This window comes from Canis aureus, chromosome 7, assembly GCF_053574225.1.
Source record: "Canis aureus isolate CA01 chromosome 7, VMU_Caureus_v.1.0, whole genome shotgun sequence".
Taxonomy (NCBI): domain Eukaryota; kingdom Metazoa; phylum Chordata; class Mammalia; order Carnivora; family Canidae; genus Canis; species Canis aureus.
The window spans coordinates 5,362,218-5,386,507 of NC_135617.1; the positions used below are offsets into that span (position 1 = coordinate 5,362,218).

The 24,290-nt window shown below is 47.8% G+C and overlaps 1 protein-coding gene and 1 long non-coding RNA gene across 15 annotated transcripts in view; one reads left to right on the forward strand and one right to left on the reverse strand.

The window, feature by feature from the left end:
• SLC22A16 (solute carrier family 22 member 16) overlaps positions 1-24,290 on the forward strand; it is a 68,906-nt gene that overhangs the window by 18,465 nt on the left and 26,151 nt on the right. For 5 of the 14 annotated variants that reach the window (XM_077902766.1, XM_077902768.1, XM_077902777.1 and 2 more), the window contains exon 1: positions 9,635-9,779. The exons of 2 other annotated variants lie outside the window; for them this stretch is intronic. In XM_077902766.1, the coding sequence (XP_077758892.1) occupies positions 9,727-9,779 (53 nt within the window). In that variant the 5' untranslated portion in view covers positions 9,635-9,726. Of the gene's footprint in view, positions 1-6,883; positions 6,979-7,296; positions 7,582-9,634; positions 9,780-11,411; positions 11,502-24,290 lie in introns of those variants that run through there. 7 more of the 14 variants (XM_077902771.1, XM_077902769.1, XM_077902764.1 and 4 more) reach the window with 5 other exon arrangements.
• Positions 5,796-9,007, reverse strand: LOC144316993 (uncharacterized). The gene is made up of 2 exons (XR_013382835.1): positions 8,592-9,007; positions 5,796-6,473 (listed from the first exon to the last, which is right to left on the reverse strand). It is a non-coding gene; the product is annotated as an uncharacterized LOC144316993 (long non-coding RNA).

The following is a 24,290-nucleotide window of genomic DNA, read 5'->3' on the forward strand; positions in this document are numbered from 1 at the left end:
CAACCGCTGAGCCACCCAGCCGTCCCACATGTGTTTATTTTAAAGGTTGACATAGAAAATGCATTTTCCTAAAAAGTTAATGTGAAATTACTTGGGAGGAAAATATTTGAGTTAGACTGCTCCCCCTGGCCTTGCCAAGAAAGGCTGGGCTTCATGCTCATTTTGGTCATTAACTGAAATTCATTCTCAGGGAGAAAGCTTGTAAGAATGACTTTGGTCAAGTTTATCTAGAGATTGTTGTCATTGGTCTGGAAAGGTGAAGATCTTACTCTCGTAGAATCTTTGGCTTCTTCCAGAACGTCTTCATTTGGCAGTTATGGGTGATACTTTGGTACATTATTATTATTTTTTTAATAAATTTTTTATTGGTGTTCTATTTGCCAACATATAGAATAACACCCAGCGCTCATCCTGTCAAGTGCCCCCCTCAGTGCCCATCACCCAGTCACCCCCACCCCCCGCCCACCTCCCCTTCCACCCTCCCTAGTTCGTTTCCCAGAGTTAGGAGTCTCTCATGTTCTGTCTCCCTCCCTGATATTTCCCACTCATTTTCTCTCCTTTCCCCTTTATTCCCTTTCACTATTTTTTATATTCCCCAAATGAATGAGACCATATAATGTTTGTCCTTCTCCGATTGATTTACTTCACTCAGCATCATACCCTCCAGTTCCATCCACGTCGAAGCAAATGGTGGGTATTTGTCGTTTTTAATGGCTGAGGAATATTCCATTGTATACATAGACCACAGCTTCTTTATCCATTCATCTGTCGATGGACACCGAGGCTCCTTCCACAGTGTGGCTACTGTGGACATCGCTGCTATAAGCATCAGGGTGCAGGGGTCCCGGCATTTCACTGCATCTGTATCTTTGCGGTAAATCCCCAGCAGTGCAATTGCTGGGTCATAGGGCAGGCCTATTTTTACCTCTTTGAGGAACCTCCACACAGTTTTCCAGAGTGGCTGCACCAGGTCACATTCACCAACAGTGTAGGAGGGTTCCCCTTTCTCCACATCCTCTCCAACATTTGTGGTTTCCTGTCTTGTGGATTTTCCCCATTCTCACTGGTGTGAGGTGGGATCTCATTGTGGTTTTGATCTGTATTTCCCTGATGGCAAGTGATGCGGAGCATTTTCTCATGTGCTTGTTGGCCAGGTCTATGTCTTCCTCTGTGAGATTTCTGATCATGTCTTTTGCCCGTTTCATGATTGGATTGTTTATTTCTTTGCTGTTGAGTTTAATACGTTCTTTATAGATTTTGGATACTAGACCTTTATCTGATACGTCATTTGCAAATCTCTTCTCCCATTCTGTAGGTTGTCTTTGAGTTTTGTTGACTGTATCCTTTGCTGTGCATAAGTTTCTTATCTTGATGAAGTCCCAATAGTTCATTTTTGCTTTTGTTTCTCTTGCCTTCGTGGATGTATCTTGCAAGAAGTTACTGTGGCTGAGTTCAGAAAGGGTGTTGCCTGTGTTCTCCTCTAGGATTCTGATGGATTCTTGTCTCACATTTAGATGTTTCATCCATTTTGAGTTTATCTTTGTGTCTGTTGCAAGAGAGTGGTCTAGTTTCATTCTTCTGCATGTGGATGTCCAATTTTCCCAGCACCATTTATGGAAGAGACTGTCTTTTTTCCAGTGGACAGTCTTTCCTCCTTTGTCGAATATGAGTTGACCATAAAGTTGAGGGTCCACTTCTGGATTCTCTATTCTGTTCCATTCATCTATGTGTCTGTTTTTGTGCCAGTTCTTTGTTTGGTACATTATTAGGTAACCATAGTTTGGGGCCTCTTGTGGTCTAATGGGAACGAATCCAAGCAAACAAGCATCTACCTTGTTTGTACTTTGCTGTTTGCCAAGTTGCCTCTCTCAGCACCGTCTCTTTATTTGTAAAAACCATGAGTTATTCCAGAATGATCTCCAAGGTCCAAGCAGCTGTGATAGTCTGTTATTCCAGGATCCTGCTGTAGGATTGATATTATCTATATACTATATAGTACTCTGTATACTCTAGAATATAGTGTATAGAAAATCTCAGACAAATATTAAAGGCTTGATTAATGTGAGAAAGAGTTCCTGAAACTCAGCAATCTTCTTCAGCTCATTGTGAATGTACTGATTTTAAATTTTTCTGTGTTTTCCAAGATTTCCTAAATGGGAGGAGACTTTTATTCCCCTCCAGCAGTTAAGCTGACCTGCCTCAGAGAATCATCTTGCATTAGAAATATTTATATAGTTTTTTGTATAGGCCTCAGAATGGGTGTGTGGAACACAGATTGCTGAGTCCTTCTCAACGCTTCTAGCTCGGCTAGTCTAGGGTACGGCCTGAGAACCTGCATTTCTAACAAGTTCCTAGGTGATGGTCCCGCTGCTGTGGGACCACATGTAGGGAACCACTGGTTTATAGCATGTACTCATTTAGCTGACCCTTCCCTTGAAGTGTGGCGTACATTTAGGGTCTGTGGCCGGTATGTAGGATGAGGCCTATATATTCTGGTTCCTTTTTCCTTCCCTCCCTTCACATCCTTCCCAGTCTTAGAAATGCAAAGCTACTACAATGGGCAGCCAGCCAGATGGTGGGTGCTCAGTTTCCAATCTGTGGCCTGAAATGTGGGGTGAGGGCAACTAGAAAATACTTTATCCTTTCAGTGGTAGTTCATACTGGAAGATTTATTTGGGTAGACTAGAGCCAGCTGGCATTCCTGACCTTTCATCCAGTTAATTCTATAACAGTTCTTGTTTAACCCTGAAATACTGCATTTCATCCATCTATTTATCTATCTGTCCATCCATCCATCTAATTTATCATCACCCTAAGAAAATGGAAACTTACATGTAAATAAAAAATGGGGGCACCTGGGTGGCTCATTCCACTAAGCTACTGACTCTTGGTTTTGGCTCAGGTCATGATCTCAGGGTTGTGAGATTAAGCCCTCCTGGGTGTCCCCCTCGGCATGGAGTGTGCTTGAGATTCTCTGCCTCTCCCTCTGCCACTTGCCCTGCTTGTTCTCTCTCTATCAAATAAATAAAATCTTAAAAAAAAACACACTAAGATTTAAGAGAGTCACCTGAAAAATGATGTCAAACAATATGGGAAGTAAGTTGGCTTGGTTAAAAAAAATACACACATACATAATAAACAGCCTTTTTAATATAAAATTATTGATTATAAAAATAGAAGATGTAATGGAAGACTATTTACATTATAACTGAAAAATAAATTAAATGAAATATGGAAGTTCTATTTAAAGAAAAACAAGGTGAACCGCTACGTGATAAGATGTTCGACACTACTAATCATCAGGGAAATGCAAATTAAACTGTAGTGAGATATTATCTCATACTTGTTAGAGTGGCTGGTATCAAAAAGATAATAAATAACAGGTGTTGGTGAGGGGATCCCTGGGTGGCTCAGCAGTTTAGTGCCTGCCTTTGGCCCAGGGTGTGATCCTGGAGTCCTGGGATCAAGTCTGGTGTTGGGCTCCTTGCATGGAGCCTGCTTCTCCCTCTGCCTATGTCTCTGCCTCTCTCTCTCTCTTTCTGTGTCTCTCATGAATAAATAACTAAAATCTTAAAAAAAAACAAACAAACAAGTATTGGTGAGGATGTGGAGAAGAGGGAACTCTTGTGCACTGTTGGTGGGAATGTAAATTGGGGTTGCCACTGTAGAAAATAATATGGAGGTTCCCCCCCCCAAATTAAAAGTAGAACTACCATATGATCCAGCAATTCCACTAACTGGAAAACATGAATTTGAAAAGTTATATGGACCCCCGTATTCATTGTGGCATTATGTTCAGCAATGGAAGTTTGGATAAGTGGACTACAGGATATTCATGCAATGAAAAAATATCATGCAGCCATTTAAAAAGAAATCTAGTGACTTGACCTGTTCTCCAAGATATAGTATGGCGAGTTGCAGAACCATTTGTGTGAAAAAAGGACGATGGAAACTAATATATTTATTTTTGCTTGTTTTTGCATAAACTATTTCTGAAAAGAAGCCCAAACCTCTCAGCTTGGTCTGCCATCACAACACAGCATAGACTGGGCAGCTTAAACAGCAGGTTCTTGCAGATGGTTCCGGGCACCTTACTCTGCAGCCCCACTTAGCATTCCGGCCCCATAAGGGACACGTTTTAGATGCAGGACTAGGAACATCTCTCTTTCCTTCCTCAGACTGGCTCCTGGCTTTCTGACTACTTTGATCAGTATCACTGTGACCCACAGCTGCTTCCCGGGTGTCACTGGTGTCCAGCTCACTCACAAGACTTGTAAATACACACACACACACACACGCATGCACACACACACACACACCTTGCACCTTTCTCATGAAGTGGGAGAAATCCATCTTCTGCTATGTTCTACATTTTTTTATTGAAATCCTTTTTAAAAAATGATCTATCATCTATCTATCTATCTATCTATCTATCTATCTATCTATCTATCTATCTATTTATTTATTTTAGAGGGAGAAGGGGGAGAGGGAGAGCATCTCAAACAGCCTGCACCCTGAGCACAGCCCATGCGGGGCTCCATCTCACCACCCTGACCTGATCATGACCTGAGCCAAAGTGGAGAGCCCCATGCTCCACTGACTGAGCCACCCAGGTGCCCCTACATTTCTAACACAGATATAACACTCAAGGTTCTTTGCCAAAACTTTTGGTTTCCAAGAGAGACCTACAACAGTTATTTCAACTCTTGCACATTCTGCAAATCCTGTTTGTTTATCTTCTATGATAAGAGGGAAAGCATTTCAGTCACTTGAGTCTTTGTTGACATATTGCACTTGTTCATGAACCAGTCCTTTTAAAGCTGCTCCCACCGGCGCCCTCAGCGGGTGTGCCAGCCAAATGCACCAGGGGAAGGCCGCTCAGAGGATCAGAGCAACTTGCATCTTTCCCAGAGGACTAGGGAGGGAGGAGGAGGAGGAGGAGGAAGAGAGGGAGGAAAGGGAGGAGCCCCAAAGGCCAGGCCGCCGTCCTGTCCGCACTCAGCCTTGTGAGCCCGGGGACTCCTCAGCTCCTCTAGTGTGTGCCCTCCTCAGGCAGCCAGTTGCCAAAGGCGGCCTTTCGTCCTTCTCTGCCACTTGAATGGGAAGCCCCTTCGTTCTGCTTCTGCTATCACCTCTTTAATTTGTATCCTGAACACTGGGCTCCAAATATATCAACCTCCCAATTGACTGTCCTACCACCACCTTCTCCATCTTCCCCCTCCCTCTGTCACACCCCCATTATCAGACCAATTTTCACAACACATATTTTGTTCACTAGACGGGACAAAGCCTTCGGTGGCTCCTCACTGCCTTAACTCATGCTCTGTAATCACAACCTAAAATTGAAGCTTCCAAGCGCTGTGCCTCTAACCTACTTATCCTTCTTGGCCTATCTTCACAGCATTAGCTTTTCAAAATTTATTTATTTATTTATTTATTTATTTATTTATTTATTTATTTAATCCATGAGAGACACACAGAGAGAGGCAGAGACAAAGGCAGAGGGAGAAGCAGTCTCCATGCAGGGAGCCCGACGTGGGACTCGATCCCAGGATCCTGGGATCACGACCTGAGCCAAAGGCAGATGCTCAACCACTGAGCCCCCCAGGCCTCCCAGCATTAGCTTTTATCGAGCACTTACCATGGCCTAGGCACACTGTTAAAAGTGTGTAAGAGTTATTCACCTGGAATCCCTTTCCAGGAAGCTATGTCTCATTTGACCTCACCACCGCCTTATGAGGTAGGACTGTTAACTTGAATTCAACCGTTTTGATACCAGAGAGATGTGACTTGGGTGAGGGGTCAAAGTTTTTAATTGATGAAAGTGGCATTTACAATCAGGGTGTCGATTGGAGAGCGGGCCTTCCAAGGCCGGTCAGGTAAACGTACCCATTATTTCGTGCGGGCCAGGCAGGCCCGAGGCTGGGCACAAAGCACTCCTGCTCTCAACCCTTCAGCTGCTGTGCCTCTCACTGGGGCCTCACACATGCCTGGATTTTTACATCTGGGGTTTTACTCAGGCTATTTTCTCTACCGGAACATACTTCCTACCTTGCCCCTGCCTGGCAATATTTCCTTATCCTTCACATCTTGAATCAAATATCAAATTCTTCTGGAAGCCTTCAAGGTTACCGCACCCAGGAGTAATTACTTCCTTCTTTGAGTTTTAAGGACTTTGACTGGAACACCGGGCCAGATGAGCCTCTGAGGGCTAAAGGCAGAGTCACGTGTAGGCCTTCTCAGGCAGGTGGGGGAACCTGGTGGTTCGAAGTCACCAGGTCTCCAATCCGGTCATGTGAAGGGTCACTCTGCACAATTCTGCACTTTTTTTTTGGTAACAAGCAGTGCCAGTGTCATGGTTATGAGCGATAGTTTCAGAGTTAAGACAGAGCTGGGTTGGAATCTGGCTCGGCAACTCAGGTGTGGGCAACCTTAAAAGATTGCTTATTCTCTTGGACTCTCATTTTTCTTACCTGAAGACAAAAATGAGAACAGCATTGATCTCAGACCATCGTGAGAAGTAAATGAGCTAATGAATGTTAAGGGCCTGGCTCGTGTGTGTGTGTGTGTGTGTGTCGAAGTTTCAGGATAAGGAATCACAACTTGAACTCCTGTTTGCCCCGTCACACAGAGCAGACACAAATAAATACTAAGTGAAGGACCAAATCTTATAAATATCCTTAAACGTTCTGCCAGGCTGCCCGTTGCAACCAGTTGCAGTTGCCTGAGAAAGCTAAAGAGAAATGGGAGCAGCAGTTTGGAAGGGAGGTGGAGGGAATTTGGGGGTCAGGAAATAAAGGCTGTCAGAAGGACGGTAGAGGTATTTGGGGCTGACAAAAAATAGGGTTATTTGTTTCTCAGACACCTCCTCATGTCTCTCCAGGTGGAGACACCAGGGGTTTTGGCCTATGCAACTGCTGCAAGAGGTACGTTTGCTGAGCTGGGAAATGGAGAGGAGTGGGAATGAAGGTGGCCATGGTAAGTTTGAGGTGGTTTGTAGACCTGTGGGCGAGAAGTGGAGAAGACGGTGGTATTAGCGATTCCGGAGTCCTGGGCTGAGGTCAGCTGGGACACATAGATCTGGGAGTCATTAATATATGTTTTGAAAGCCACAGCAGTAGATCATGGGTTGGCAAGCTTTTTCTGTAAAGGGCCAGATAGTAAATATTTTAGGCTTTGTGGACCATACAGTCTGTTACAAGCACCGACGTCTGGCATTGCGGGATGAAAGCAGCCATAGACGGTATATGAATGAATGATCGTGACTGTGTTCCAATAAAACTTTATTTGCTAAAGCAGGTAGCAGACCAGATTTGGTCCGTGGGCTGTAGTTGGCCAACTCTTGGACTATATTATGCTACCGAGGAGGAATGTTAAAAGAGAAGAGCTCAGAGGCCGGGGGTACTCTGACATTTAGAGGAGACGGGAGAAGGAGGAGGATCTAAGTGACCGAGAGAACAGCAAGCGGGAAGGTGAGATGAAAAATCACAGACTGGGGAAGCACAGACGCCAAGGAAGATGTTTGAAGAAAAAAGACAAACTGATATTGTGGTACCAGTAAACATTTTGGAACACTTTGAGGTGGGAAAAAAGTTTTTTTTTTTTTTTGGAATACTCTTTAGGGTTCTCTTCATCTTTCATTGTTTTTGAACTATTTTTACAATGTTGTAAGTTGTAGAAAACATAATGTGAATGACTCTTGTCTGTGGAAATGAATTGTGTTTCGTGGAATGCAACTGATGCACTGATAGAATTGGCGAAATGCAATTGTGCGGTGGATAGACTATTTTTGCCTCTATTTATAAATTCATACTAGCGTTCCTTGCTGCCTTTATATGTGGGGGTCATTGAATTCTTCTTTGAACAGGTTGTAACGTCTTATTGGTTCCCTTATGAACTCGTGAGTAAAATAAAGTTAGTGACTTGTTCATTTTATTTTTCTACGAGAGGCATGATTATACCTTTTAAAATATTTTTTCCTTAACAGAGGGCATTAAATAAAATAAGGACTGAGAATTGGCCATTGAAATTGGCAACATGGAGATCATGGTGACTTTGATAAGACCTATTTTGGAGTAGTAGCAAAAGATTAATTGGAGCAGATTGTATAAAACGACAATAATAAAGACACATGGATATAATAGATCGATGGAAAAGATTTAGAGAGCCCAGAACAAACCCACAGAGAAAGAAAAACTTTATAGGAGATGAGGTGGCAATGCAGAGAAAAGGATAGAGTATTCAATAAATGGGGCTGGGACAAATTTTTTTTTTTTTAAATCTGTATGGAAAAAACCCCAAACTGAATCTCAGTCTTAAACCAATCTCTTCTAGTGGATTTAAGACCTAAATGAGAAAAGCCAAAAGCTAAAACTTTTAGAAGGAAATAGAACATTTTTGTGACCTCATGGTAGTAAAGCAGAATTCTTTTAAACAAAATACAAAAGTCACAAATTATAAAGGAAACTATTTATGATTTTGATCTCATTAAAAAAATACCACTTCTGGCCATTGAAAAACACCATAAACGGGTTGAAAACACAATTTCTCACTGACAGTTAACTGACAGAGGGCAGGTACCCAGAACCTACCAGCAGGTGAGGGAGGGACCTTGGAGTGGGCTCTCCCTCCTTCTCAAATCCTGTTCAAGTCCAAGTTTCTCGCCCCGACTCTTCTGCTGGAGTCTCTACCCGGAGAGTTCCTTTGCCCTTTTGGGAAACATAAAACCGTGAACAAGCCCTGCCAGTCCCTGTCACTTCTCAGGGTCATCAGGATCCATTCTTGACTCTGCCCGCGGGGACCCTGTCCTGGCCCTCAAACTGTTGGCCCCTGAGAAAGCGGCCCTTGCCCGGGGCGGGAGCGGAGTCCAGAAACCAAGGGCCCTTCAGCCCCCGAGTCCCAGGACCTGCGTGTCCCGGGCGGGGATCGGGATCGGACGTTGGGAGCCCGCCCGGCCCGGAGCCCTGGGGCGCGCGCGGGGGACCCAGAGAGCGGGGGGCGGGGGACCCGGAGCCAGGCGGGGCGGAGCGCGGGGACCCGGATCGGACCTCGGAGGTTGGAAGCCGCCCGGCCCCGCGCCCTGGGGCGCGCACGGGGGACCCAGAGGACGGGCCGGGGGGGGGGGGGGGAGCCGCCCGGCCCGGCACCCTGGGGCGCGCACGGGGGACCCGGAGGGCGGGGAGGGCCCCCGGGACGGGGCGGGGACGGGGACGGGGACGGGGACCGGGACGGGGATCTGGCCTCGGAGGTTGGAAGCCGCCCGGCCCCGCGCCCTGGGGCGCGCACGGGGGACCCAGAGGGCGGGCCGGGGGGCGGGGGCGGGGCGGGGCGGGGCTCGGACCTCGGGGGGGGGGGGGGAGCCGCCCGGCCCGGCACCCTGGGGCGCGCACCGGGGACCCAGAGGGCGGGGAGGGCCCCCGGGACGGGGCGGGGCGGGGACGGGGACGGGGACCGGGACGGGGATCTGGCCTCGGAGGTTGGAAGCCGCCCGGCCCCGCGCCCTGGGGCGCGCACGGGGGACCCAGAGGGCGGGCCGGGGGGGGGGGCGGGGCGGGGCGGGGCTCGGACCTCGGGGGGGGGGGAGCCGCCCGGCCCGGCACCCTGGGGCGCGCAGGGACCCAGGCGGGGGGGCCGGGGGGGCCGGGGCGGGGCGGGGCGCGGTGCCCGCGGCCGGGGCGCTGGGCAGGTCGGCGCGGCCAGCTTGGGGGCGCAGCGCACGGCGGCACCATGCGGTCCCAGAGTTTGGAGCTGATTTTTGACCGCGTGGGGCACTTCGGCAGGTAGGGAGGTGGGGGTGGGGAGGAGGACGGCGGAGGGCGGAGGGCGGAGGGCGCCGGCCCGGCCTGTTTCTGTCCGTTTCCTGGGGTCCTCGCGCGGGGCTCGCGGTCCGGAAGCCCGGCCCCCTCCTTTCGTGGGGAAGTCGGGAGACCCGCGTCCACACCGCCGGCTCGGACCCTGGCGCCGGGACCCCCCCCCCGGGGAGCAGGGCCCTGGGCTGGCTCGGGGCGCCCCCCCCCCCCCCCCGCCGGCGTGCGGGCTGCCAGCCGGGCCCGGGTCACCCGAGCCGAGGAGCGCCTGCCCCCGCGCCCGGTTCTGCCCCCGCCAGGCCGGCTCCTGTTCCACGTCCCCGACGCCTGCGGTCCCGGCAGGGGTGGCCCAGGAACCACCGTTAGTGGGGTTTTGTGGCCATTTCTAGCGCCCCTTGGGGGCCGGGTGCGCTGGCGCTGGCGCTTCACGCGCTGCCCTTGGCGCCGAGGCGTTTGCACCCACAGTGTAGCGCTCGGGGAAACTGAGGCGGGTGGGGCCAGGGACGCCGAGTTAGCCCCTTGGCACCCGCTTTCATTTGTTAAAATTCATCAAGGCATTAAAATATGTCATTCATTCATCCGTGGAGCAGCGCTCCCGGGGGTGACGCGGGACGGTTTGCTGCGCGAGGGCCAAACCCTTGGCGGGGAGCTGCAGCTGAGTCGCAGTCGTGGCCCGCCCCTCACCTCTACTAGGGTTCTGGGGATGTCGTGCCTCAGTTTCCCACCCGCAGCGCGGGAATCGCCGTCATTCCTGTCTTCCCAACCCCGCCCCCCAGGCCTGTAGGGGAGAGGCGATGTGCCGCTCTCCAAACTGGAAAGTTGCACACGTGTTGGTTGTGGTTCCGTGTCCCCCCCCCCCCCCGCCCCAGAATCTTCACTCCAGCTCCTTGAGACGGGCGGTGTCCCCCGTTTCACACGCGAGAACACGGGGGCTCGTGTCTACACCACGGGTCTAACAGCCCACGCTCCCCATCCTGATGCTCCCCTGAGCACAGTTAGGGCCCAACCCCAGGACTCCCCCGGGCTCCTTGTAGAGTAACTTGTTTCAGGCTTCTTGACGCCGAAGGGCATGCGGGTGACAAGATCAGCTCTGGGGTCGGATGTCGGAGTGTCCGTCCTGGCTCTACCACGTATTAACTGGGGGTTTTGAGCATTTCGCCTACTACTTCCTCATCTGTAATCATAGTAATCCAAATATTTATTATAAGGACTCCACATGCAGCCTCTCATTACATCCTGCTTATTTATTTATTTTATTAAAGATTTTATTTATTTGAGAGAGAGAGTATGAGCAGGGGGAGGGGCAGAGAGAGAAGGAGAAGCAGGCTCCCCGCTGAGCAGGGAGCCTGATGATGATGATGATGATGATGATGATGATGAAGGTGATGATGATGATGATGCTTCAGGGCTCAATCCCAGGACTCTGGGCTCATGGCCTGAGTGATGCCAAATGCTTAACCCACTGAGCCACCCAGGCACCCTTCCTTACACCCTTAGAGTAACCCGAGGCACCCTTCCTTACACCCTTAGAGTAACCCTATGAGGTAAGAGGCACTAACTCATGGAGGGTCTGGACTAACACCATTCTTTCCCTCTGTATTTTAGGGATTAATTAAGCTCATTGTATCTGTTGGTGTTTGGCTAACAAAGAGATCCCTCAGTTGGAAGTGTGTCCCTCTCCAGTAACTCTTCAGGGTAGGTTGTGTCCCATTGGGTCATCCAGGGACCCAGGGGGGTGGGCAGCTCTGCCATCCACAGCACGAGGCTCTCTCTCTGTGCTTGGGGCATCTGCTCCCACTGTCCTCATCCACACTGTCAAATGTAGCTCTCCATGGCGGGTTTGGGGAGATCACTCTTAGCTGGCCACAAGAATGTACGCAGACGTCTTAACTTTCAAGTAAATTCTCAGTAAATTGTGGCTATTACTGTTACCCAAGCCCCGGCCTGGTGGGAACAGTTGGCTTGTAAAAGCAGCATGTAGCAAGGCAAGGGTAACAAGCCGGTGCTTGTAGAAGAAGGTGAAAACAGTGTGACCATAGCTCTGGTCCCCCCCACCCCTGAGTTTCTCTGACATTTGCTCTAAATGTGCTCTTTATTATTTATAAATAGAAAGGGGGGTTATCGTGTTTTGTTATTTCACCTTCTTTTAAGGAGACCTAGTGAAAGTATTAAGCAGAGAACTCTAATTATCATTTCCCATTAGTCATTTCTAGAGTGAGGAAGCACTATCCTAATTACCTTTGAGAGAGGAAAGCAGAACACCTAGGAATTAAGAATTAATTAATTAATTAAGAATTAAAAAGCCATTCCAGGTCTTGTCCTGCAGCCATCCTGAAGGTCCATCAATTTCATAGCTTACGGTCCCGGTGAGGGAATCGAGGAAACACACCCAGGCATCTATGCTGGGATAACCTAAGAACTTGGATCCCTGGGTTGTCTTGGTTTAAAGGCAGAAATGATTTAAAATATCCAGGTTGGAATGTGGAGTCATAGCTGATTTACACCTATGGACACAGGTAGTTTTGTTTTGCTTTTCTTCTTTTTTTTCTCATTATATGAAGCTGTTTTGGTTTTTCTTTTTTGACTTCACCTTATGAACATCATAATAGCACTTCTCTGCACTTACACTGTGCCATAGTGCGCTACATGTATTAAGTCTTCCCACAACAACCCACTTCTCAGATAAGGAAACTGAGGCACAGAAGGTTTAGGGATCTTGCCCAAGGTCTCAGGTGGTAAGTAATAGACACAAGACTCAAACCTTGGCAGTCTGGCTCTGGAGTCCACACTCTTAACCACTGTGGGATGCCACCGGTCATGCTTCTTTATACAGAACGATGTAAGTCTAGGGCTAAAAGTAATCTCTTCATCTGTCACCCAAATTACAAGGGTCCATTTTCTGGGTGTTCTGGTCGTTTTTGCTTTTCTTCGCTTCTGGGGTTTCTGCCTATTGTATTTGTATGATTCTTTTTCCATTAGTGTCTCTCTTGCTGTGAACACAGAGATGTATCTTTTTTTAAGTCATTAAGAGGTATTGTAATTTTTAAAAAATATTTTATTTATTTATTCATGAGAGACACACACAGAGAGAGAGGCAGAGACATAGGCAGAGGGAGAAGCAGGCTCCATGCAGGGAGCCCGATGCAGGACTCAATCCCGGGTCTCCAGGATCATGCCCTGGGCTGAAGGCAGGCGCTAAACCACTGAGCCACCCAGGGATCCCTGAGATGTGTTGTATCTATAATTATGACCCCGCGTGGGGCCTTCTATTGGGCACACAGGTGACAACTGATGGACAATAGTCTTGGTAAGGGAGAGAGTGATATGTCCCAATGCTAGATGCCTGGGGAAGTAGGGTCTTGTTTTTCTTTTTTTTTTTTCAAGAAGTTATCCTTGCAACAGGGAAAGGGAAGTTTGAATTGAAAGGATACTCCGGACCTTTCTGGCACATAGAAAGCATATTTATGTGAACTAGCATGGGTTGTTTGGAGGCTGACGGCTGATTTATTATTCCTGGAGTATGAAGTATGAGGGTGAGAGGTAAGCTGTCACAATCATCCCCAAATATATTTTTATATGGTATGCTAAGGAGTTCAGGTATTAGGAAGGTCACTTTGCAGAATGGAAGGTGCGTCGGAAGGGCAGGAGTTTGGGCAGAGTCCAGAGGAGACGTAGGTAAGAGCCCAGGTGGGAGATAAGGAGGGTCTGGACCGAGGCAGGGGGAATGTGGGCTGGGGGGACTGGACAGTTTTAGCAGGTGGAACTGATGGGACCTCCTGGTTATGAAGGCGAGGTGGCCAGGATCTGTCTGCCTTCCACCCCATGCCCCGTGTTTCTGGCTTGTGTAGCCAGTGGTGTCAGAAACTCAGAAACAGTTTCACTCCAGGTGGGGCAGGCCCAGGGCTTGGATCAATTTGAGCATCTACTGAGTTCCTTGTGCGAATTCCAGGTGGAGATATTTAATAGGCAGCTGGATAAATAATGTATTGCTCAGCAAGACGTCTCCTTGTCAGTATGGATTGGGAGGCCATTCAGGGCTGAGATCCAGCTGGTAGGCACCGGGTGGCGGACTGGGTGTGACCTGGTACCCCGTCCAATCATGCCTCAGCAGGGCTTTGGGGAATGCTTTTCCCGCTCTCTGGGGCTTGCAGATATAAAATGTTTAAATTGATATATTGCCCGTATACAGAAAAGTGCGCACCGTAATCTACAGTCTGATGAGTCAGCATAAAGTGAACACTGCCCTGTTACCACTGCCGGACCACCCCTCGCACGCCCTCTCCCAAGCACCGTCCCCTCTCCCACTTACTACTGTCCTCCCATCTACTGCCATAGATTAGTTTTGCCTGGCTCTAAACTTTATATAAATGGAGTAAAAAGATCCTGTACTTTTGGTCTGGCTTCTTTTGTTCAACATCATATATGGGAGATTCACACATATGGCATGTCACGGTACTTTTGTTCATCTTCACTGGCACAGTATGTCACGGCACTTACTCATTTGCTGTTAATGGACATTTAGATGGCCTCCAGGTTGGGCTTATCATGCGTAGTCTTTCTTGTCTACGTCTTTTAAGGTACTTGTGTACACATTTTGTTGGGTACGTACCCAAGGAGAGGAATCACTCTGTGGCCGCGCGTGGCCGTGGTCACTTGCCAAACAGATCTGCAGAAATGGTTGTGACAAATTATACCCTCGCAAGCTGTTTATGAGAGTTCCAGTTTCTGCACAACAATTACTAAATATTTTGAATGTCAAACGTGGTATCAACAGATTGTTCAGCCAGAGGATTCGATTTCCTGGGGGTAGTGCTTCTCATCCATATCAGAATCTCTTAGGAAGCTTTTTAAGCTTGTATTGAGTTCTGGATCCTACCTCAGACCTCCTGAGCCACGATCACTAAGGGTGGGACAGAGAAGACAAATCCTGGCTTCGGAGGCCTGGCAGAGTGGGTGCTGGTGTGTGTGTGTGTGTGTGTGTGTGTGTGTGTGTAGGTAGGTAGGCAGGTAGTTCTAGTGTTGACTGTGGGGTTCGGACTGGCTGGGGAAGGAACTAAAGCCAGGAAAGTGGCAATGAACTAGAGAAGCAGGTGGGATCCAAAGACTGGGCACCTGGTTGGTGCTGGGGATGGGGTCAGTGGGAAGGACTGGGGGGGCTGGGAGGGTGGGGAGTTATGGTCAGCAGAGTGTGAACTTTTTAATGGTGCAGCCATTCCAGGGGCTGAAACTATTTAGGTGGCAGCCCAGACACTAAAGCGCATGATCCGACCCTCGGTGACCGGGACAGTGCTGAGCAGGTGTTTAGGTACAGCACAGCAGCAGGTGTAAACCGGTGAGGGAAACGGGGAACCTCTGCTGTGCAACAACAGGCCGGTCGAGAATCTGGCCTGACAGCAGCAGAAAGGCTCGAAGTCTCTAATCGGGCCCTTCTAGCTTGTGGTCACCCTTCCGGGCTGGGAAACGCTTCCTGAGACCTTGCCAGGCGGGAGGAGACACCTGAATTCGCACACCTGCCGCCGGGGGCAGGTGACCCGCAGGCCTGCCAGGAGCTGCCAGGAGGCCTAGTGTGTGCAGGCGAGGGCAGGGCCTCAGCCCGTGGCTCCACCGGGGCGTCCGGCGGCCTGTGCTGCGGGGCCAGTGGCCTGCGGGGGCGAGGGTTCGAGCACCACCCCGTCCAGCTGTGATCTCAGCCTCTGGGGGGGCTTTCGAGTCACAGCGGAGCAGGCTTGTCTTCCCAGCCCGCCGCTCCTGCGCAGCCCCTCCGTGTGCGGTGGACGCAGGCAGATTTCGGACAGCTGTTCCGGGGGGCACCCTTCCTGGAAGAACACTTGGCTCACCGTGACCCCAAGGACGCACGCCTCGGGGCTCTAGGCTTTCCTCTGGGTTGCCCATCCCCCAGAGCCCCTGAGGATGGTGTTTGTGTGTTCTCTCTCCCCTTCTGTTGCTAGAAGAAGGCCACTCGGTTCTCGCTGTGCCTTTAGCTGTGCGTCTTTCTTTTCTGGACCGGCTGCTGGGCCAGTGCCAGGAACAGGGCGCAGTTTTGAACCCGTGGCCAGCTCGGTGTGGGGTGTCCTGAGAGCCGCAGCACGTCAAATTGAGTCCATTTCACTTCTTTATCTACAAGGGGTTCTTTTTAAATTTTATTTATTTATTTATAGAGACAGAGGCAGAGAGAGAGAGAGAGACGGAGAGACAGGCAGAGGGAGGAGCAGGCCCCGTGCAGGGAGCCCGACGCAGGACTCGATCCCGGGACCCTGGGGTCACGCCCTGGGCTGCAGGCGGCGCTAACTGCTGCACCACCGGGGCTGCCCTCTCGAGGGGTTCTGTGAGACATGAGGACTGGTGGCCACGTACCGTCCTGGCAGTCATCCCGGAGGACTCGGGGAGCTTGCCACTCGGTCACTTCACACCACCACTCGTGTGACGTCACTTAGCATTGCCCACCTGCGATAGTCTCCAAGGTGGGGGTGTGTCCACCCCTGTGGTGGCAAAGGCGATCTTTGGGAGTACCATGCAAACACCTGTTTTACGTATGAATGTATGCACAATGTATGCACATAAGTACATGTATATGCGAGTTCTTATTTCAGTCCGCACAGTATGTTAATTCATTATATAAAGATATGTCCATCTTATACATCTGTGCACGCACACATTCTTTTTTTTTGCTGATGGCGTACTCAGTCTAAAAATTTTTTTTCAAAAATTTTTATACACAGATCTCTCTCTCTCTCTCTTTTTTTAAGATTCCATTTATTTATTCGTGAGAGACACAGAGAGAGAGAGGCAGAGACACAGGCAGAGGGAGAAGCAGGCTCCCTGCAGGGAGCCCGATGTGGGACTCGATCCCAGGACCCCGGGATTGAGCTGAAGGCAGCCGCTCAACCGCTGAGCCCCCAGGGGACCCTCTAACTGGTCTCTTGAGCACCTGTCTTTACCAGAGGCACCGAGTTTATGCATTAACCTCAGGCCTGTGGATTCTAACCCCGAGGGATTCTGTGACATTCTGTATACACTGCACGACACCCCATGCTACGAGCCACAGGAGACACGGAATTGATTGCATCACAGTTTCTGCCTCCGTGGGACCTTGGTTTCAGCCTTTCAGGGGCCTTTGTTGTTGTCATTGATTGGGTAGAGAAATAGAAAATGTTCAGCTGGTGTTCTTTAAAAAAAAAAAATCAACATAAATAGCAGAACAGGACTTCAGCTGTGTATGGGGTCAGAGAGGAGGAAGAGAGAAATGGGAGAGGAAATGAGTAAAAGGGTGGGGGGGGGCAGGGAAGCAAATAGGGAGAGCCCGGAGAAGCAGGCAGTGGAGGGGAAGGAGGAGCCGGATGGAGAGGTATTTCGCGTGGGGGGACTGAGGGGGGGAACAGTAGGGAACAGTAGGCCTCCAGTTCTCACAATGTGACCTGCGCCGTCTCTGGGCGTGCAAGGCCCAGGCCGCTGGCATTAGTGACACAGAGGCCTTGGGTGGCGTCTTTACTCTCCTGTCCATGAAGAAATGCTAGAGTTTTCCAGAGGCCAGCTGACGTAGAATACGTATGAGACTGAATGCAGACACTGACAGGAGTAATTCACTCTCTCCAATAATCTAATTTCATACGCCTATTGGCCATTTGTATATTTTCCTTTGAGAAGTATCTATTCAAGTCACAGGTACATTTTTTAAAATCAGGATTTTTAAAAATGCATTTAAAAATAATGCATTCCTTTTTTTTTTTTTTTTAGACGTTAGCTCCCTATCCGATCTATGGCTGCAGACCTTTACCTGATAGAGCGATGTGCTTGTTATTTGTCGAGAGTCTGGTATTTAGTATTTCTTAGTATTTCTGCTTGGAGGGTGTGTTATAATTTTCCACTGACCTTCATCTTAGGGCACGGTGCTACTCAGAGACACCCTAAGGGATCTCCTGTATTGCAGATGTGTTCTTCCTTCCCAGCATCGTGGAGTCCACTTCCCCCTCGTAGTCAGGATCGGCCACACCGGCCAACGCTGTAACTCCCCTCTTTGCCTTTTGATTCTGGGGCTGAGGGCCAGGCAGCAGTCTTTATTTCCAGTTCAGTGGGATCATTGTTGTGTCTCCTGGTGGAAACATTCTTCTCCTCTCCGGAACTAAGGTCTGTAGGCTAGCAGCGCATAAAGGTGTGGGAACAGGAAGCAAAAATGTTGTTAATGGATCCCTAGGTATAACACTGAGCCGTACGACTCCCATTTCCACCCCTTGATTCCTGGACTCATGAGTGTGGACTGTGAGGGAAATAGCACCCTACATTGGACCCTGATTCAGAGCATACACAGCTTTCTAGAGAATCTCGTCCTAGCCCTGCATAATACTGCCACCTACCTGGCTTTCTAATTGAGTCTTCAAACGGCTATTCCACTATTTTAGCAAACCAGCCGCTTCAGGATAGTGGGGAACATGGTAAGATCAGTAAGTTACATAAGCATGGGCCCACTGCCGTATTTCTTTTGCTGTGAGGGGAGTTTCTTCAACAGAAGCAATGCTATGTGGAATACCCAATGGTGGATAAAGCATTCTGTAAATACGGTAGTTTTGGCAGAAGCATTGTGCAGGGAAGGCAAATCTATATCCAGAGTGTCTATTCTAGTAAGGACCAAGTGCTGCCTAAATGGTTCTGTGCAATACGCAGATATTTACCCCAAGGGTGGTACCATACTGGGGCTCAGTGTTGGTCTCTGCCGCTGGCAGATTGGGTACTCAGTGGTGTCTGTAGCCAGATCAGCCCACCCAGATGCTGAGCCCACGCATAACCTCTGTCCCTGCCACCATGACCACTTTGTTCATTAGCCCAATGGGCAATGACAAGATGACTTGGGAAAGAAGCCAGCTAGTATCCATAAACAGATCATCCTATCCACTTGATTATTAAAATCCTCCTCGCCTGGGGTCACTCTTTGCTGAGCACTCACATAGGACACAAGTGTCTTCAAATTTTTTGCCTATTCCTAGAGGTCTTTCCACATACCTCTTCTTCAAATTTCTTTGAGACCAATTATCTGATCATGCGCCTTCCAAGTCCTTGACCATCCAGCTAAACCATTGGTTACAGCTTATGTGTTGATATCCGATCACATGTTTGGCCATTTCTCCTTCCAAGTGAAGAGTACAGCTAGGTACATTTCTCCAAGTCCTGTTCACTGGGAGGATTTCCCTTCAGGACTGTCCTTCAGACATAGCCCAGAGGCTGTAGTGCTTCAGCTATCCACTTTCAGGTGGTGCCTGCATATTGCGTGGAAGCATCTGTAAAATCAGGCCCGAGTGTTTTGCTCTGTTCAGCTGACTATAGGGAACTCCCATGAGGCCATCAATGCAAGCTGGGAGAAGGCAGTGTTTAAAGACCTGAAACTATAAAATTCACGGTAGAAAACAGAGGAAAGCTTCCTAACACTGATCTTAGCACTGATTTCGTAGGTATGACATCAAAAGTACAGGCAGCAAAAATAAAAAATAAACCAGTGGGATTATATCAAACCAAAAAGGTTTTTCACAGCAAAGGCAACAATCAACAGAGTAAAAAGTCAACCTACAAAGTAGGAGAAAATATTTGTAAACCATATATCTGATAGGGAGCTAATCTCTAAGAAAATAAGGAATGGATACAACTCAAAACCAATAAATTAATAACCTGATTAAAAAATGAGCCTATGGGGGCACCTGGGTGGCTCAGTGGTTGAGTGTCTGCCTTTGGCTCAGGGCGTGATCCTGGGGTCCCGGGGTCAAGTCCCACATCGGGCTCTCCACAGGGAGCCTGCTTCTCCCTCTGCCTGTGTCTCTGCCTCTCTCTCTGTGTCTGTCATGAATAAATAAATGAAATCTTAAAAAAATAAAAATAAATAAATGAAATCTTAAAAAAAAGGGGGGGCCTATGACTTGAATAGACACTTCTCCAAGGAAAATACACAAATGGTCAATTGGTGTATGAAAAAATGCCTTTTGTCATTAATCATCAGGGAAATGCAAATTAAAAGCACAATAAGATATCACCTTACACCTGTTAGGGTGGCTGTTATTTAAAAAACAACAACAACAAAGGACAACACATGTTGGCGAGGATATGGAGAAATTGGAACACTTGTATGCTGCTGATGGGAACACAAACTGGCACAGCCGCTATGGAAAACAGTATGGAAAACAAAAAATTAAAAATAGAGCCACCATATGATCCAGCAATCCTACTTCTGGGTATATATTTAAAGGAACTGAAAATAGGATCTGGAAAATATATTAGCATTTCCATGGTTATGGGTATTCCGTGTAGAGCCCTATTCGCAATAGCTAAGATGTGGAAACAACGGGAGTGTGTATCCACAAATGAATGGATGAAGGAAGTGTGGTATGTACCTACAATGGAATATGATTCAGCCTTAAAAAAAAAAAAAAGAAGAAGAAGGAATTCTGCAATATGCAGCACCCTTTGCTAAGTAATATAGGCCAGACACAAAAAGATAAGTATTACGTGATTCCATTTACAGAGGTATCTAAAACAGTAAAATTCAAAAAAAAAAAACCAAAAACACCCTGGAATGGTGGTCACCAGGGGCTGGAGGGGAAAGAGGGAAATGGGAATTTATTAATCAACAGACATAAAGTTTCAGTTAAGTAAGATGAATAAGCTCTAGAAATACTGTACTTAGAGTCAATAATAATGTACACTTGTGATTTGTGAACAGGATAGATAGAGTGCTGAGTGTTCTTACGACAATTTTTTTTTTTTTAAAAGCCCACTTTAATCAGAAAAAAAAATAAAAAGAAGGCAGTATAGTGGGAATGTGGACTGTAAACAGTTGGGCCACTTCTCTCGTTTCTTGTGCCTTCAGGATCTGCTCACCCAGTCGTCTATTGTCTGCCTCCATTTGATGATGGAGCGTTGCTGTGGATGCTCAACTTTGTGGCTTAGTGGGTCAGGTAACACCCACTGGTTAACACCCAGTTGATGTTGGGCAGCTCAGGTCGTGTGGTAACTCAGTGGCCCACCGTCAGGTTTTCAATTTATGCTAAGACCCAATAATGCACCAAGAGCTGTTTCTGAAATGGAAAGCAAATATCTGCAGAGGATGGCAGGGCCTTGCTCCAAAATCCTAGGTGCCTGTGCTAGGGTCCACCTATAAGAGCCTGTCAGAAGCTCCAAAAAGCATCCATCCCTATGCCACTGACAGTTCAAGCACCGTCGGATCTGCCCAAGTGACAGAGCAGCTTCTACAGCGGCCTGCACCTGTTGCAGAGCCTTCTCTCGTTCTGGGCTTCACTCGAAACTAGCAGCTTAGTGGGTCACTCAGTAGCTGGGCCAGAGTCACATTCAAACGAAGAATATACGCTGCCTTCCAAACTCAAAGAGGTCAATTAGGCATTGTCATTCAGCCACTCACAGAATGAGGTTCTGTTTGATTTTCAGCAATTTCAAGCCTGTGGTTACAAGAGATAAGGCTCCACTTCAGAACAGACCTAGTTATCAGGTGGTTTAGGCAGTGCTTGGGCTGGGAATTCTTTTTTCTTTCACTTGTTCTTGCAGGGAAGGGACGTTAGGAGCCACCAACCAATGCCATGACAATCTTTGGTTCTCAAAGCATGTTTGAAAGTATCATATACAGAGTCACTGAACCTTTTGCTTCTTATAAGGGGTTGATTAGGAGTACTCAGTGCAGATATTTTGTGTATTTCTTTTTTTTTTTTTTTTAAGAGAGAGAGAGGGGAGGAGGGGCAGAGGGAGAGAGAGAATCTGAAGCAGGCTTCATGCCCAGTGGATCTCACAACCCTGAGATCATGACCTGAGCCAAAATCAAGGGTCAGACTGTTGACCAACTGAGCCGCCCAAGTGTCCCAATTTTGTGTATTTCTATAAACAGTTTGCACTGTGGATGGTCAGTGCTCCCTTTACGTTAGAAATAGAGTCATCAATGTTTTTATTTTTTTTTTAAGATTTTATTTATTTATTCATGAGAGACGCAGAGAAAGAGGCAGAGACACAGGCAGAGGGAGAAGCAGGCTCCATTCAGGGAGCCTGACGTGGGACTCGATCCCGGGTCTCCAGGATCACACCCTGGGCCAAAGGCAGTGCTAGACCGCTGAGCCACCCAGACTGCCCGATGTTTTTAAATCTGAGCAGGTTAGACGACCAATTCCAGAAACCCCAGAACCAATTCAGAAAGCTCATTCTTAAAGTTCTGTTCCTGTAAAACAACCTTCAGTATCAAATTCTGCATTTCTCAAGGTCCCCCAGAGAAACAGGACAAATTGGATATAGATAGATCAGGATTTATTATAAGAATTGGCTCGCACAGTTGTGGAGGCAGACAAGTCCCACAATGGGCTGTGTGCAGGCTGGAGATCCAGGAAAGCCCAGGTCTGAAGGCCTAAAAATTGGGGGGCTGATGATGTAAGTTCTGGTCTAGCTGCCTGCAGGCCGGGTCCAAGGACCCAGAAGGAGACCCACAGGACCAGCCAAGAGAGTCTCTGGCGGTGCACAGGCTAGAAATCAAACTTGAGCCAGCAGGAGTTGAAAACAGAGCTCATTGAAAGTAGATAGAATATAGGTACAGACAGTACTTTTGGGAGACTCAGAAAGGAAAGGAGGAAATCTTGTCTTTGTTCAGGGCCTGGGGTTTTTTACTGAGGATCATGGTCCAGTGTATGTTTCTACCCAGGCATCCAGGAACCGTTAGAACAAAGACGAAGGCCCAAGTGTTATTCCTTGGAAGGTGGGGCTTGGCATCGAGATGGCTAGTGCTGGTGACCTGGAAGATGCATATGGTAACTCCATCTGGCCATTCTCACCTGATTCTTCCTTAGATATGATCTATTCTAACGAAATCATTAATTCTGTGTCCCTCACAAGGAGGACATACACTGTTTGCATTCTGAGGCATGTGTGAAGTGGGCCTACAGGCCCTAGCGGGATTAGAAGCAGGAAAAGGAGCAAGAAGTAGGTTTTTATGGAGTCCTTCCATTTCCCTGTCTCAGTCTGAGTCCAAAAGCCTGAGAATGAGGTCTGTCGGTGTCCAAGGGGAGGAGAAGATGGAGGTCTCAGCTCCAGTAGAAAGGTCACATTTGCCCTTCCACCGCCTGTTGTTCTAGTCAGGCCCTTGGTGGATTGGAAGAGGCCCCCCACTGGTGAGAGCAATCTTCTTTCTTTCATCTGCCCATTCAAATGTTAATCACATCCAGAGACAACCTTATAGACACATCCAAAAATAATGGTCACCAGCTAGCTGGGCGTTCCTTAGCCCAGTCATGTTGACATATAAAATTAAACCTCAGCTTATAGACTTGTATATTTATTTCATACTTTGGGATACACCATGTTATTTATTTTGTTGCTTAGATTGTTTCAGCCTTGCCCGTTGGGAGCTTTTTCAAATTGGTTCCTGTATCCCTTTGACATGCCCCAAACTTTTGTATTTTGAGTGTTTCTTTACTTCCTGGTACCATAAGATGCTTTAGGCCTAGGTTTTATTTTCCCTGTCCTGGTCTTAAATCAACCACTTTTCCTGGTTCCTTTTACTGGAGAATGGTTTTTAGAAAACAAGATCTGGGCACTGGGTGTGTGTTGCTACTGGGATGTTGATGCAGGTTGGCCAGGTTCGAGGACCCTGAAGGTGTCCCACAGGACCAGCCAGGAGGGTCCTTGGCTTCGCACAAGATAGAAATAAAACAAACAAACAAACAAACAAAAAACAAAAAAGATAGAAATTAAATGTGAGCCAAGAAGTGAGAGCAGAGTTTATTGAAGACAGAGCAGATACAGACAGAGCTTCTGGGAGTCTTGGAAAGGAAAGTTTCATCTTTGCTTGGAGTCTGGGGTTTTTATTGGGATGGTGGTCTGGTGCACGTGTCTTCTCAGGCACCCAGAAACAAAGATGAGTGTTTAAGTGCTCTCCACAAGTCACTTATGCCCTGGAGCCAGAGGTCTTGGTGAGTTAGTGGTCTTGGAAAACGTTCGTGATGACCCCGCCAGGTCACTCCTTGGATGTTATCTACTGTGACGGAAGACTCCAAAGAAATAACATTAACTCCTTGGCCTTTATAAGGAGGACATACATTATCTGATCTATAAGGCACGTGTAAGGAAAGGATGTATGTCCTAGCAAGAATAGAAGCAGAAAAAGGTGCAAAAAAAGCAGTATTTCATGTGGTCCCTTTAGTTCCCCTATTGCAATGTCATTACGTGTGGGTCCTCCTAACAGACAGAGCTATGTATGTATACTAATATGTATATATATATATGTATATATACAGAACGGTGAGGTCTGGGAGCTCACAAGTTGTCACAGATACATCACAAGTATATATACATATAGATATGTATGGCATATACATATACATATATATCTACATATACATATAGATATGTATGGCAACATATCTATAATTATTTCTGTATTTATCCATCTGTATATATATTATGCTAAATGTGATGAACAACCTTCATATTTATTTATAGTCTTTTTAGCCCATATGC